A 13,128-nucleotide genomic window follows, 5' to 3' on the forward strand; every position below is an offset into this window, starting at 1 on the left:
ACTGTGTTAGCAATCAAAAATGCAGTCAAACCGATATAACATTGTCAGTGCTATTGTCTGAAGACACCTAATAAAGGAGGAGTCATGAATCAGTAATGGAAATGAGGCTTCAATTTCGACTTTGCCATCGGAGATAGAACAGCTTGAAGATGTCTTTTTATAACACACACCTCTGCCATTGTATATCTGGCTCCTTTTTACCTGGGGAAGTGGCCATTAAAAAGGTGAATCTATGTGGGGGAATGTAAACAAACCGGAGTGTCAACAAGGTGGCGTTTCTTTCAGATAACACAGAGCGCACGAGACAGCTTGGAGTGACACTGGAGTAAAAAGAAGTGTGCACAAAAACGCAGCTTGCAAATGATTTCCAAACAGGGAAAGCACAAGGACTACAGAAGAAATGAGAGTAACAGCTGTATTGGAAATTGCAGTGCGTATCAAGACAAGGCAAAACTACTGACAACAACTGGCCAGTTCATGATCAATAGAAGGAGTAGCACAGTTTCAGCACCTGCTAATCCATTTACAATTTTTTTTGTTTGTTTTAAAGAAAATATTTTTAAAAAAATGGTTAGGAGAAGTCTGTTGCCTTTTACCAAGAAATAAATTGGAGTACAGTGTAAATATATATTCATATTTATACATTTTCTAACTGTATTTACAAAGGCGTAAGCACCAGGGGGTTTTGGCAGTCTGTGCAGTGCTCTACGCTTTTATAAAAAAAAAATATATATAAAAATAATAAAATTAAACATGAGAAAGGCTGCCGTCGGGCCATTCCTTGGTTTTTTGCGAAGCAAAACAAAAACATTTCGTTTTAAAAAATAACATTTTAAGAAGTGAAATATTGACACAGGCACGTCTCTTCCTCTGAAGACGTCCCGGGATTTTGCGGTCCATTTTCAACACCGTCCCGTACGAACGCAGGAGTGCATGGCTCAGTTCTGGAGCTTCTTGAAGAGTCCAAATAGCATCCTTCCTGAACTGGTCCCATAAGCAAAAAAAAAACAAAAAAAACAAAAAACTGGTACTTCTTTCATCCCAGAATTTCATTTGGTGATCCGTTGTTCAAAGCGTACAAAACATTTTCTAGTGTTCACAAACAGATCCCAAGATTGGCTGTGTGATGGACGCTGTGCTCCAGGGTTCAGTGTGAGGGTCTGGAGAGGGGCGGCTCAGCGCTTCTTGAAGCCCACCCCGTTTTGCTGCGGAGGTAACCTGGGCAGGCAGGGCTCCTCCACGTGGGGGTCATGTGAGAAGACAGAGTCTTCCCCGGAGGAGCAGGTGGAGCAGCGAGTGTCTGGGTAGCTGGGGGAGTATTGATCCAGAGGGGCAGTCAGATCCAGGTAATCCTGAGAGGGACCAAACACATGGTTAGATCGACTTCACCAGATCCAATCACAAGCAGGATTTATTAAAAGTGAATATAGTTGACCTCTCTCAAGTGATTTCCTTAGCCCTACTTTAAGAGTAAATCACTCTCTGAATTATCTACCAGTATTGCATTCTGGGAGATCCATTATTTTCTCCCAGGACTACAATCCCACAATGCACTGCGGAGGGAACACATTGCTATGGAAACAAGCAACGTGAAAAACCGGAAAGTGAAATCTATGACAGAAAAACTGATGTCTTGTATGCATGGAAAAATGACAGGTCAAGATTGCTATTGATTGGTACTTAATAATGAATATGAATATGAAATATGTTTTGTTAGAAGTTTGATTCCATTTGAATGCATACCTAACATCGTAAAACATGTTAAAAGGGAATCGCTGTACAGGGAGTACCTGCACAGCCCTACTGTCAACACCACCTTCTAGTCGAACTGTGGTCAACTTGACTCAGTTTGGCCACAGCACAGAAGAACTTACACTTGCTTCTGTACAATATAATACAAATGTATTTTTATATAGCTCCCTTGACACCATGGCATCCCAGAGCGCTGTGCAGAATTAAAAACAAGAGAGCTCATGTGTACAATACACTCCAGCTACAGCCAATTATATAAAAAGCACATTCAAACAAAGTATGTTTTCAATTTAGACTTAACAGAAACCAGCGTCTCAACCTGCCTCATGTCAACCGGAAGAGAGTTCCACTAACGAGCAAAAAGCTCTGGCTCCAGTGAATTTAAGATGATTACAAAAAAAAAAAAAAAAGCATTTTCTGATCTCAAGGAACAAGCAGGAACATACAGAGTAAGTAGTTCTTGGAGATAAAAACAGGCCTAATCTATGAAAAGACCTTAGAAGTTATTACAGCAACCTAAAATCAATCCAGCAACTGGTAACCAATGCAAGGAGGCAGTCTGGCAGCTGCGTTCTGAACAAGCTGAAGACGGATGAACAAGATCTCACCTGATTGGAGGCCATGATGAGGATGCGGTCCAGGTCTTCAACCAGCTGCTTGAAGGTGGGTCTCTGTGAGGGGACAGCATGCCAGCAGTCTCGCATCATCATGTACCTGAGGGGGGGGAGAAAGAGGGGGTCAGCAGGGCCTGCCACCCAGTCCTGGTGCAGAACCAAAAAAATCGGGTGTCCAGTAACATGCACCCCCGTCACGGCTGCAAATTCAAAACCAGAGTTGATGACCGTGATGGACAGACAGACAGACAGACACACCCTCCTATAGCCCCAGCATGCCAATTCTCATCTCCATATATCACTCATCATCTTTGAGCCTTCAACCTCCCAGTTACTCCCTTAAGTGATACTTAAAAACTATGCTTGCTGGAAATAATCCTATACTAGGTCATAGCTACTCCTGTCACTGGGGAATTGCATCGCTGTCTGGACAGAATACAAAATAACTGTGGAAAGAAATGGCTTCAACAGTCCTGTTAGGAGCAGGCTGTGAGTCAGTGGAATAATCCACGGCACTGAGCTCTAATTCCAACACTGGCAGCAGCCCTGAGAGGCTCGGGGAAGCGCATGTGCTTCTCAGATGAAAGACGGAGAGGTTCTCACAGCTCATGGGTGCAGGTGGTGGGCTTGTCCATGCGGTGACCCTCTTTGAGCAGCTTGAAGAGCTCCTCGACCGGGACCCCGGGGTACGGCGAGCCCCCCAGGGTGAAGATCTCCCACAGCAGGACCCCGAACGACCATCTGGGAGAGGACAGAGGAGAGCAGCGTCACCACAGGACTACAGGTATAACTGAAAAACGTCCTGCCATTATTATTTGTTTTATATTTTCTTGTAAAATAGGTCTTCCTACACGATAGCCGTTTCCTATCTGAAGCTTTTATAAAAAACAAACTGAGGCCATTTTATTCCCTCTTGAACTATAGTGGGGCAGCAGTGTGGAGTAGTGGTTAGGGCTCTGGACTCTTGACCAAAGGGTCGTGGGTTCAATCCCAGGTGGGGGACACTGCTGCTGTACCCTTGAGCAATGTACTTTACCTAGATTACTCCTGTAAAAACCCAACTGTATAAATAGGTAATTGTATATAAAAATAATGTGATATCTTGTAACAATTTTAAGTCACCCTGGATAAGGATGTCTGCTAAGAAATAAATAATAATAATAATAATAATAATAATAATAATAATAATAATAATAGGAAAAAAAATACATGGACACTGAATGAACATCCCAAACCATACTCGAGACACATTGCTGTGTTCTAATAATATACTGTGACCCGTGTGTTAGCCTATTGCTGCTGCAGTTTGCTCTGTGAACGACACACAGTACTTACACATCGCTCTGGTGCGTGTATATTCTGTCAAACAAGGCCTCCGGAGCCATCCACTTAACAGGCAAACGGCCCTGAAACAAATGAGAAACACAATCAAAGCAGTTGCATTTGTTTTTCACTTACACTCCCGTATTTCCATGTGTTTCATCGTCACTGTCACACTATTTATACAGTATTGGTTTATACCACTGGCCTATTTGACCATGGAGATTTTTTTTCCAAGTCAGCTTGATTGGAGTACACAAGAGGAGGAAATCATTTAAAAGCACAGAATCTATTTTTTTTTTTTAAATGTTTCCAGTCCTCATGGCCTCACGCACCCCCCCCCCATGACAGACACTACAGTACTGAACATATCAAAGAGAGGGCTGCGTTCCTAGTACATTTCTCTGATGATGTCATGTGTGCCGGGGAGGAAAGCGAAGTTTCAAACTGTATTTAATCATTGTCTGGAGGCCCGCGACTCACGTTGGTGGTCTTTTTGTAGTAATCAATGTGGTGGATGTCTCGGGCCAGACCGAAGTCTGCTATCTTCATGACGTTCTCCTCGGTGACGAGCACATTGCGAGCAGCCAGGTCCCTGTGGATACACTGAGAGAGAGAGAGAGAGAGAGAGAGAGAGAGAGAGAGAGAGAGAGAGAGAGAGCGAGCGAGCGAGATAGAGAGAGGGAGGGAGAGAGAGAGCGAGAGAGAGAGGAGAGAGCGAGAGAGAGAGACAGACAGACAGAGAGAAGAGAGAGAGGGGGAGAGCAGAGGGAGAGAGAGAGAGACACACAGAGAGCAAGAGCGAGAGGGGAGAGCGAGCGGGGGAGAGAGAGCGAGGGACAGAAAGAAAGAAAGCGAGAGAGAGCAAGAGAGGAGAGAGAGAAAGAAAGAAAGAAAGAAAGAAAGAAAGAAAGAAAGAAAGAAAGAAAGTGAGAGAGAGAGAGCGAGCGGAGAGAGAGAGCAAGAAAGAAAGCGAGAAAGAGCGAGAAAGAAAAAGAAAGAAAGAAAGCGAGAGAAGAGAGTGAGAGAGAAAGAAAGAAAGAAAGAAAGAAAGAAAGAAAGAAAGTGAGAGAGAGCAAGAGAGAGCGAGAGAGGAGAGAGGAGTCAGAGACGCCAAGGCAAGCTGGAGTCACGTACTAGAAAATGACCGAGAGTCATAAGCCATCATCCACACTTGCATCCCCTCCCATTCCCTAAATACAAAATGAGAGCCAGCAGCACAAAAAGCCCACATACAAAAATGCGTGTGCGCAAGTCTAGGAAAGGCAACCCCCACCCACCCGACACACTCACTATCTAGTGCTAAAAAAAACAATTCAAATACAAAATCGGAGAAGCGCTTTCTAGGTTAGTGTCAGGCATCTCTTTACATCCCCAGATTCTGAAAAGGACATTAAAATGACTGATTTACAGCATGCAGGGGTAACTTCTAGTTAGAAATGCGACGTACAGACATCTCTCCGTATACCCCACTCTATTAAATAACGTTCATACCAAGTTTCATCCCAATCGAATAATTTCCAGGTCTATGCAAAAAGCACACAGATGGACAGACCCCCTCATACACACATATCCTCACAATCTAATACTCGATAACTGGCACTGAATGATGTTAATACCAGGTCTCACAGCAAATCCAGTGCAAGCTACATCAGAATTGGGAGGTCTCCCCTTACCTTCTTGGAGGCCAGATACCCCATGCCGCGGGCCACCTGATACGCACAGGAGACCAGGTCCTTGATAGACATGTACTCTTCAGAGACCTGGTCGGGGTTATAGCAGTACTCCATCCCCGGGGGGCGCCGTGCACGCAGAAACTCCCGCAGATTTCCCTTTTCTGCGTACTCTACAATCACATAGAGGGGGCCTGGGAGGGGCAACGAGAGAGACGCAGCACAGCGTTAAAGACCACAGTGTAGTCCGTGCCCAACACCACTGAGCAAGTCCCTTAACATTGAGACCTCCTTGAATCTCACAGACAAGAGTCCAAGTCTATTCCCCCCACCTCAGTAGAGTCTTGTGTCAGTATGGGGCAAGTCCATTATAATCTATAGCTTACAGTGCTTAAATACGGCTAGGAAAGACTTACTTACAGACCCATTGTCAAGGGCCAAGGATGGCTGTTCCAAACATTATATCCTTTTCAAGATGGGCCTTTCTTGTGTATCTCTGGGAAATTTTAAAATACGGCCAAGATCCAAGCCGACAGTCCGGGGTGAAACCCTGGATCGTTTTAAATATTTTTTTCATGTGTAAAAATCTACCTGCCAAAATTCACGTTGAAAGTAAATGACAGTATGTGTAGAACCGTCACCATTGGGGCTCCCAGCCCCACCCCAGCCCAAATCTCACCCCACCCCACCCCAGCCTGTCCCTCTCCCAGCCCCACCCCAGTCACCATGGGGGCTCCCAGCCCCACTCCACCCCACCCCAGCCTGCCCCTCTCCCAGCCCCACCCCAGTCACCATGGGGGCTCCCAGCCCCACTCCACCCCACCCCAGCCTTCCCCTCTCCCAGCCCCACCCCAGTCACCATGGGGGCTCCCAGCCCCACTCCACCCCACCCCAGCCTGCCCCTCTCCCAGCCCCACCCCAGTCACCATGGGGGCTCCCAGCCCCACTCCACCCCACCCCAGCCTGCCCCTCTCCCAGCCCCACCCCAGTCACCATGGGGGCTCCCAGCCCCACTCCACCCCACCCCAGCCTGCCCCTCTCCCAGTCCCTCACCGTCCTGAGTGCAGGCACCCAGCAAGTTGATGATGTTCTTGTGCTTGCCAATCATCTTCATCATCTCCATCTCAGATATCAGGTCAGACAGGTCCTTCTCTGTGGCGTCCGCTGGAAAACCACAAGACAAACAGAGAGAGCCAGGCGGGGTTAGCGTTTCCACACCGCTAACCCCAAACTGCCCACTGCTTCACAGCTTGAACATTTCAATGCTCCTCCCCAACACGTTTCTACCTGAGACACGCGTGTGGAGCAGAGATAACTATACAACAGCAGTAACTATACAAGGCTATTTCTGCATTCCATACATACACATCAGGTGACATGAACACATTAATACTGCATTCAATTATATTATGGTCATCCGAGTGGTTACAAACAGGTTCTGGTTGACACATGTAGGCAATCAAATCTTACTGTATTATCTTTATGGTTATATAATATAAGTTAACAGGTTGCCCAGCTCCCTCCCTCAAAGCTCTGGTCACTCACACTTCAGCATCTTGACAGCCACCTTGGTGACCCGGTTGGGTTTCTCCTTGTCCAATCCCAAGGCCTCTCCCATCACCACCTGACCGAAACAGCCCTCGCCCAGCGGCTTTCCCAGCACCAGCCTGTGGGGGCGCCAGAGAGGCATTTTAGTCACCCAGATGATGTTAAATCCTTCTATCGCAGCACAACCAAGTCTTTACTATTAGGAGCTGTCCATACAACGCAAATTTCTTTTTTTACATAGCGCCCTTCATGCCATGGCATCCCAGAATGCTTTGCAAAGTTAAAACAAGAGAGCTCATGTGTACAATACACTCCAGCTACAGCCCATTATATAAAAAGCACATTCAAAGTATGTTTTCAATTTAGACTTCAAAAGAATCCACCGTTTCATCCTGCCTCATGTCAAGCGAAACAGAGTTCCACTAACAAGGAGCACAACTGCAAAAAACTTTGGCTCCAGTTAATTTAATACGATTTTTTGGAACAACTAGAGGTTCTGCATTTTCTGATCTCAAGGAAAGAATAGGAATATACAGAGTTGGTAGTTCTTGGAGAGAGGATGGCTCTAATCCAGTTAGGACCTTAAGTTTTTACAGCAAATCAATTCCATGGCACACTGCTAACCAGTGTCAGGACCTGAGCACTGGAGTAAGACGAGTGTGAGAAAGCAGTCCGACAGCTGCAGTCTGGACAAGCAGAAGCCTTCCGAGTTCAGTAGCAGGTACACAAACAAACAAGGCATGGCAATACTCAAGACAGGAGGTTAAACACGACGCACGCATCAGGGGAGGCATGGTTTATTCGACAGCATTGCTCAGGCTCCTGATCATTTCAGTTCTCCTAATTGAGGGGGAACAGTCCTGCACTGCGTGCGTCGCCATGGTTACCTGTCTCTGTTACACTCCCAGCGGGGGTCTTCTGGCAGCTCGTATTCAGACACCCCAGGGAGCATGGGGGTCCCGCTGGAGGAGAGGCGAGAGGGGCGCACCAGCATCACCCCAGAGTGCATGGAGGAGCTGGAGCCAACCGACACCTGGAGGGGAGAGAGAGAGGCAGGTTAGAGAGGCTGAGACGAGAGAGAGAGAGAGGGGGAGGGGGGAGAGAGAGGGGGGGGGAGGGGGGAGAGAGAGAGAGAGAGGGAGGGGGAGAGAGCGCGAGACAGCGATGGGAGAGAGGGAGAGGGGGAGAGTGGGTGTGATGGAGGTTTGAGGAGAGGTAAAGGATATCAAAGTGTAGAGGAGGAAAAAATGACTGGTTTCAAACCATCTATCTACTTTGTTACCAGTCTGCGAGCAAGGGAGAGAGAGAAGGGAGAGGGGGTTAGAGCGAGGGAGTGAGAAGGGAGAGAGAAGGGAGGAGTGTATATGCGTTTCAAACCCCTGTCTACTTTGTTACCTGTCTGCGCAGCGGTATGCTCTTGGCTAGCTTGTGCACAGCCAGCTGGCTGTTGAAGTCACTCTTCTTGGCGCTGCTCTTCATCTTGAAGATGATGGCAATGACCACCATGCAGCAGATGAGGAAGGCTCCAGTGCAGTAGATAAGCACCTCAAGATAGAGCTGGTTTGAGACGGGCTGGGGGGGAGGGTCCGCTGAGCAGGGCGGGGTGGGGGAAAGACGTTAGTGAGGCTCTTCAATACCAGCGCACAGCCCCCCAGATAGCTCGAGGTCACAGATATTCTCTAATATGTCATATTCCTGCACAGCTAACCCAATTTAGCCTTTTTAAGCTTTTCCTACTTATTCTGGTTGTCGTTTAAACCAATTTCCGTTTTTTGTACGACAAAAACTTTGTTGTTGAAATGATACCCAGTAAAAGATTAATATATAAAGCACTTATATCATCCACAGCTATTAAAAACACTTCATGCTAAATTTGGAAATACTAAAAGAAACGTTTAGACTGGAAGTCTTTGCTGAAGAACATTGAAAACAAAATTCTATGTCAATGAATTTTAGATTTATTTAGTATTTCTACACACATTGACTCTAGAGCTGTGGGTAAAAACCATGACTACATAAACACCAATATTAATGCAATAAAAAAAACAGTTTAATTTTTAAAACCACAACAGATGTGCTGCCAACCCACATCTGTACCAGCGCCTGCGATTTTACTTGACGTTCACAGAAGCTTTCAGCATGAAAAACACGATCCAGTTACTGCTTCAAGAGGAACTCTCATTGGGGCTTTAAGATCCATCATAAGATGTGCAACGTATCCGTTTGCAAATTGCAAATAAAACATCTGAACTGCATGCTTGCGCCAAGGGCTAAATCACACAGCAGGGTTAATTCGCTGTGATTCTTGTATTCAGCCGCCTTCTTTGGAGCAATAACCACGCGGCAGCTTGCATCTGATCCATATTGCCTTCAGATCAAATCCAAATTTAGCAGGACAGCGTGGCGATCGTGGCGGATTTTGCATTTCTTTCCACAGCGATTACGCTCAAGTATGAAAGGTAGTATTCAATTCCAGAGGTTTGATTTTTTTACTCTAGAAAACACAGCGAATAAACAGTGTGAACACTGCTTTACTCATAGCTTTAAAAATGGTTTAGGCTGAGATTAGGTATCCAATGCTTTTTAAAACGCCCTGTTTGGAAAGTTGCTATTTTTCCATCCCAGAGGCTATAAAAAAAGGTGAAATCTTGTGAATTTAAAAACACTAGGTAGAGTCAAGACAAAGATAGAAGCCAGGCCACACGCCAGCCTCCCTCACAGCTACAGGGCACTGCCTGGGTAGCCCTCGACAGTAAGCAAAATATATACCACTCGTAATTCACACAACACTAAGGAAACTGGAGGGTACACGGTGTGCAAAGGAGAAATACCTGTGACAGACGCTCTGTGACGCACTGTTTGTCCACCAGAGTGTTATTTAATAATGCCAATATTTGAAGTAGAGGAGAAAAAAAATGCTGTGCAAATTAAGACTCAGTGTCATATGGGCGTAAACTAAAGTCCTGCTTTGTTGAATGGAGATACCTTTCCAAGAAAGTGGAATAACTAATAATAAAGTACATGAGCCAGCCAGGGAAAGGTATTTACATGCCCTTTTTAAAGCACTAAGAAGATGTTTGATGAAAGCTTCTGTAAATTCTGGTTACATGCCAGTTTCTCCTGGTTTCTCACAGTCCTCAAGTCTTTGTGCGGCCGATTTGTTTTCCAGACTCTCTTCACAGCTGGTGAAGCCCATTTATCAATGCTATAGATTCACTTCCTGTGCCGCAGGGATTAAGACAGCACTGAATCTTTATCAATATCAGCACACAGGAAGTAAATCCATCACACGGGACAATAGAAAACTGCATCTACAGCACTATGATGAGATACTTGCAAGAAAGCTGGGATATTCAGCAGGCAAACTGCTTTCAAATGATTGGTAAGGTACCAGTAGTAATATTTTGAATATATGGTGGTTGGCAGCACTATAACAATGTATATACAAGACAATTTACAAGACATGTAACTCTCAACTCTCCCCTCCCCCCACTCCGACCCCCCCCTCTCCCCACTCCGACCCCCCCCACCCCCCTCCCCCCACACACACACACAGAGTCAGTCTACCGCTTGCAGAAGTTCTAGTTCCCAGTAAAACACCCAGACTGGTTTCTGATGGTTTGGTCTCTCGTTAGGAACACAGGAATAATCCTATTGGATGCAACAGCACCCCCCCCCCTCCCCAAAATCCAAAACCAGCTGCACAAAAAAGAGGTTACCCCAATGCAATATCCATAGATGTTATACAGTATATTAAAGCCAGGTTAAAGAAGAAAAAACACACAGATCTCAAATATCGTCCGTGTGACATGGACTCCATTTCTTACCCATTTTAAACCCCTCTGTGCGTTTCCAGAAGCTCCCTAGAAAAAGGAGTTTTCTGCTGCAATCATTTGTCATGTTTTATACCCCAGTGGAGGAGAATCTGTCTACCTTGCATTGGAAACACTGTTGTTGGAATGAGAGGCAAGGCGCCATCAGACAGGACAGCCTGGTTTTCTAGACACCCTGAACACTGGCAGGTAGGGTTAAGCTCGGCTGTGTTTTGCGGATCACGACTTCTGTATTCAAATCAGTCAGATTGTTCTTGATTGGTACTCAGTTGTGTACAGAAGGGCAATCGAGGGAAGGTTTTGAACACGTCTAAATAACCTGCTTGAAACATGTTAGTTAAGAGCAATACTCACAATATCCAAGTACCTGCACAGTCCTAGTTCAGTTATAACCCTCCTTTTAATGATGCGGACCAGCTCTGCGTTGATAAGGAGAGTGGCGTGAGCAGAGAGCTGCAGACGCATGCAGGATGGAGTTGTGTTCAGTAGGCACCTCAGGTTTTAGTAATAAATTGTCAAGATCTTGTATTTGCGGTGTGACACTGTGGTAATTTAATGCACTGAATGATTGATGCAGTTCAGCCATGGCTTTAGCACAGGATCGGTTGCTGCTTGACGTTATAAAAGTTTATGAAACACAGCTGAAGCCCAGATTTTTTTTTTAGTCACGTGAAGAGCGCAAAATAGAATATTTTACCAAAACACCTCTAAAATGAACTTTGAGAGTATCATAGAATACAGCTGTGTAGCAACTAGAAAGACACACCTCAAACCGTGCATCTCTTTACCCAAGAAACTCTTAACATCTATACTGTAGCATATCGAGCAGAGGTCAATGCCACCAACATACTGAGCATGCAGACTTTATATAACCTTGCAAATACGAAATAGCTACCTCAACTAGAGTGAGATGGGAGGCTTTGTAATTGCCACAGCTTGTCAAAATCATTGACACAAAAGGGATTCATTATATTTTCTTGACCTAGGAGAATCATAGAACACAGCTGTGTACCTAGTATATGAAGCCAATATCTCAAACCGTTACAGTACAGTATACAAGTTGTTTGGTTGCCACTAGTTAACAAGTTAATTGCACAGAAGGACACTGATTTACAAAACTAATTTCTACAAAAACATTTTGCAGAGACACCATTTTGTTACCTAGCTTATATTGTGTCCCTTGTCTCTACGCTTCCAAGAATGGAATTGAATCTAGCATTCACAAAATTAAGACCAGTTTGTCTGGACCACCGTTCAAAAAAATCGGGAGCATTGAGAGAAAGGTCATAATGATTGCAGCAGAAAAAAATACTAAAATAGAAGACACACACACTAAGGGATATTAAAAACAAGTTAGAAATGAACTATGAAGAACGTGTTCAACTTGTATTACCACAGAAACCAACTGGAAACTTCTTCAAGGGGTAGAAATCAGTCAATCTCAAATCGTATCCTTCTATACTTGCAGAAAAATACCAGCATAGAATTTGCACCCCGGCCAACACCCAGCAACCAGGGAAAACATAAGACAGCACCCCCTTGTGTCTGGGGGGTTTAATGACAAGAGGCTGATAACTGAGGAAGCTGTTCCTCAGAAACTGGAAGGAAGCTTCCCACAAGACCTTCAATTATCAGAGCCACGCCCCCAACAGCAGCTGAACGGCCTCTTCGACAGGAAGTGAAGCGGCTTCAACTGGGCATGCTCCAGAGAGGAGATGCCATGAGAGGAGGAGACAGAGAGGGGGCGCTCTCGAGGCCTTCTTGTCAATTATCCCACCCAAACAATTTTTTTTAATACTTCATTTAGAAAAAGAAAAAAAAATGATGGATTTGCTTTTTTAAAAATGAAAAGGTCACCAGATCTCATTTTAGCATATCTTAGATTTCTGCCTTTAAGCTCAAATAAAACAAGATTGTCTGCTATAAAAAACTAAATTGGTATATATTTTACTGTAATTAAAAAAAAAAAAAAAAAATACAACAACCTTCTGCATATTTCAATGAACGTTTTAAGCTTGCATTGCAATAAAGCTGGTGTTGGAATTACATTGTATAGCTGTAGCATGGCTGTACACTACTTCAATAGCTAGTATAACTCAACTTAAGGAATAGATTTGATCCCCAATAGACCACAGTTGGAATTTTCTTAGACAATTTTACAGCACTGGGTAAGATACCCCCAGCGATTCCATGGTACTGTAAAATGTTCTAAACACTAGACCCCAGCTGGTACGGGTTGGGCTGTTACATCTCTTCATAACTCCAATAGATATGTACACAAGAGATCTGGGACGTCTTCTTTTTAAAAGCAAGAAATAAAAAGATGGGTTTCCCTTGCCATCTAGTTCAGAACCGGATGGGCTTGAGGGTTCAATCCTTCCCAGGAGA

General features: G+C 44.8%; 1 protein-coding gene across 3 annotated transcripts in view; it reads right to left on the reverse strand.

The window, feature by feature from the left end:
• Positions 1–401: 401 nt before the first annotated feature.
• LOC117397731 (fibroblast growth factor receptor 1) overlaps positions 402–13,128 on the reverse strand; it is a 41,403-nt gene continuing 28,676 nt past the window's right edge. For all 3 annotated transcript variants that reach the window (XM_059013787.1, XM_059013790.1, XM_059013789.1), the window contains 10 exons: positions 8,303–8,496; positions 7,795–7,940; positions 6,905–7,026; positions 6,413–6,523; positions 5,363–5,553; positions 4,170–4,292; positions 3,702–3,772; positions 2,970–3,107; positions 2,361–2,466; positions 402–1,352 (listed from right to left, as the gene is read on the reverse strand). In XM_059013787.1, coding sequence (XP_058869770.1) covers positions 1,176–1,352; positions 2,361–2,466; positions 2,970–3,107; positions 3,702–3,772; positions 4,170–4,292; positions 5,363–5,553; positions 6,413–6,523; positions 6,905–7,026; positions 7,795–7,940; positions 8,303–8,496 — 1,379 coding nt within the window. In that variant the 3' untranslated portion in view covers positions 402–1,175. The remainder of the gene's footprint in view (positions 1,353–2,360; positions 2,467–2,969; positions 3,108–3,701; positions 3,773–4,169; positions 4,293–5,362; positions 5,554–6,412; positions 6,524–6,904; positions 7,027–7,794; positions 7,941–8,302; positions 8,497–13,128) is intronic.

This window comes from Acipenser ruthenus, chromosome 46 (genome assembly GCF_902713425.1).
Source record: "Acipenser ruthenus chromosome 46, fAciRut3.2 maternal haplotype, whole genome shotgun sequence".
NCBI lineage: Eukaryota > Metazoa > Chordata > Actinopteri > Acipenseriformes > Acipenseridae > Acipenser > Acipenser ruthenus.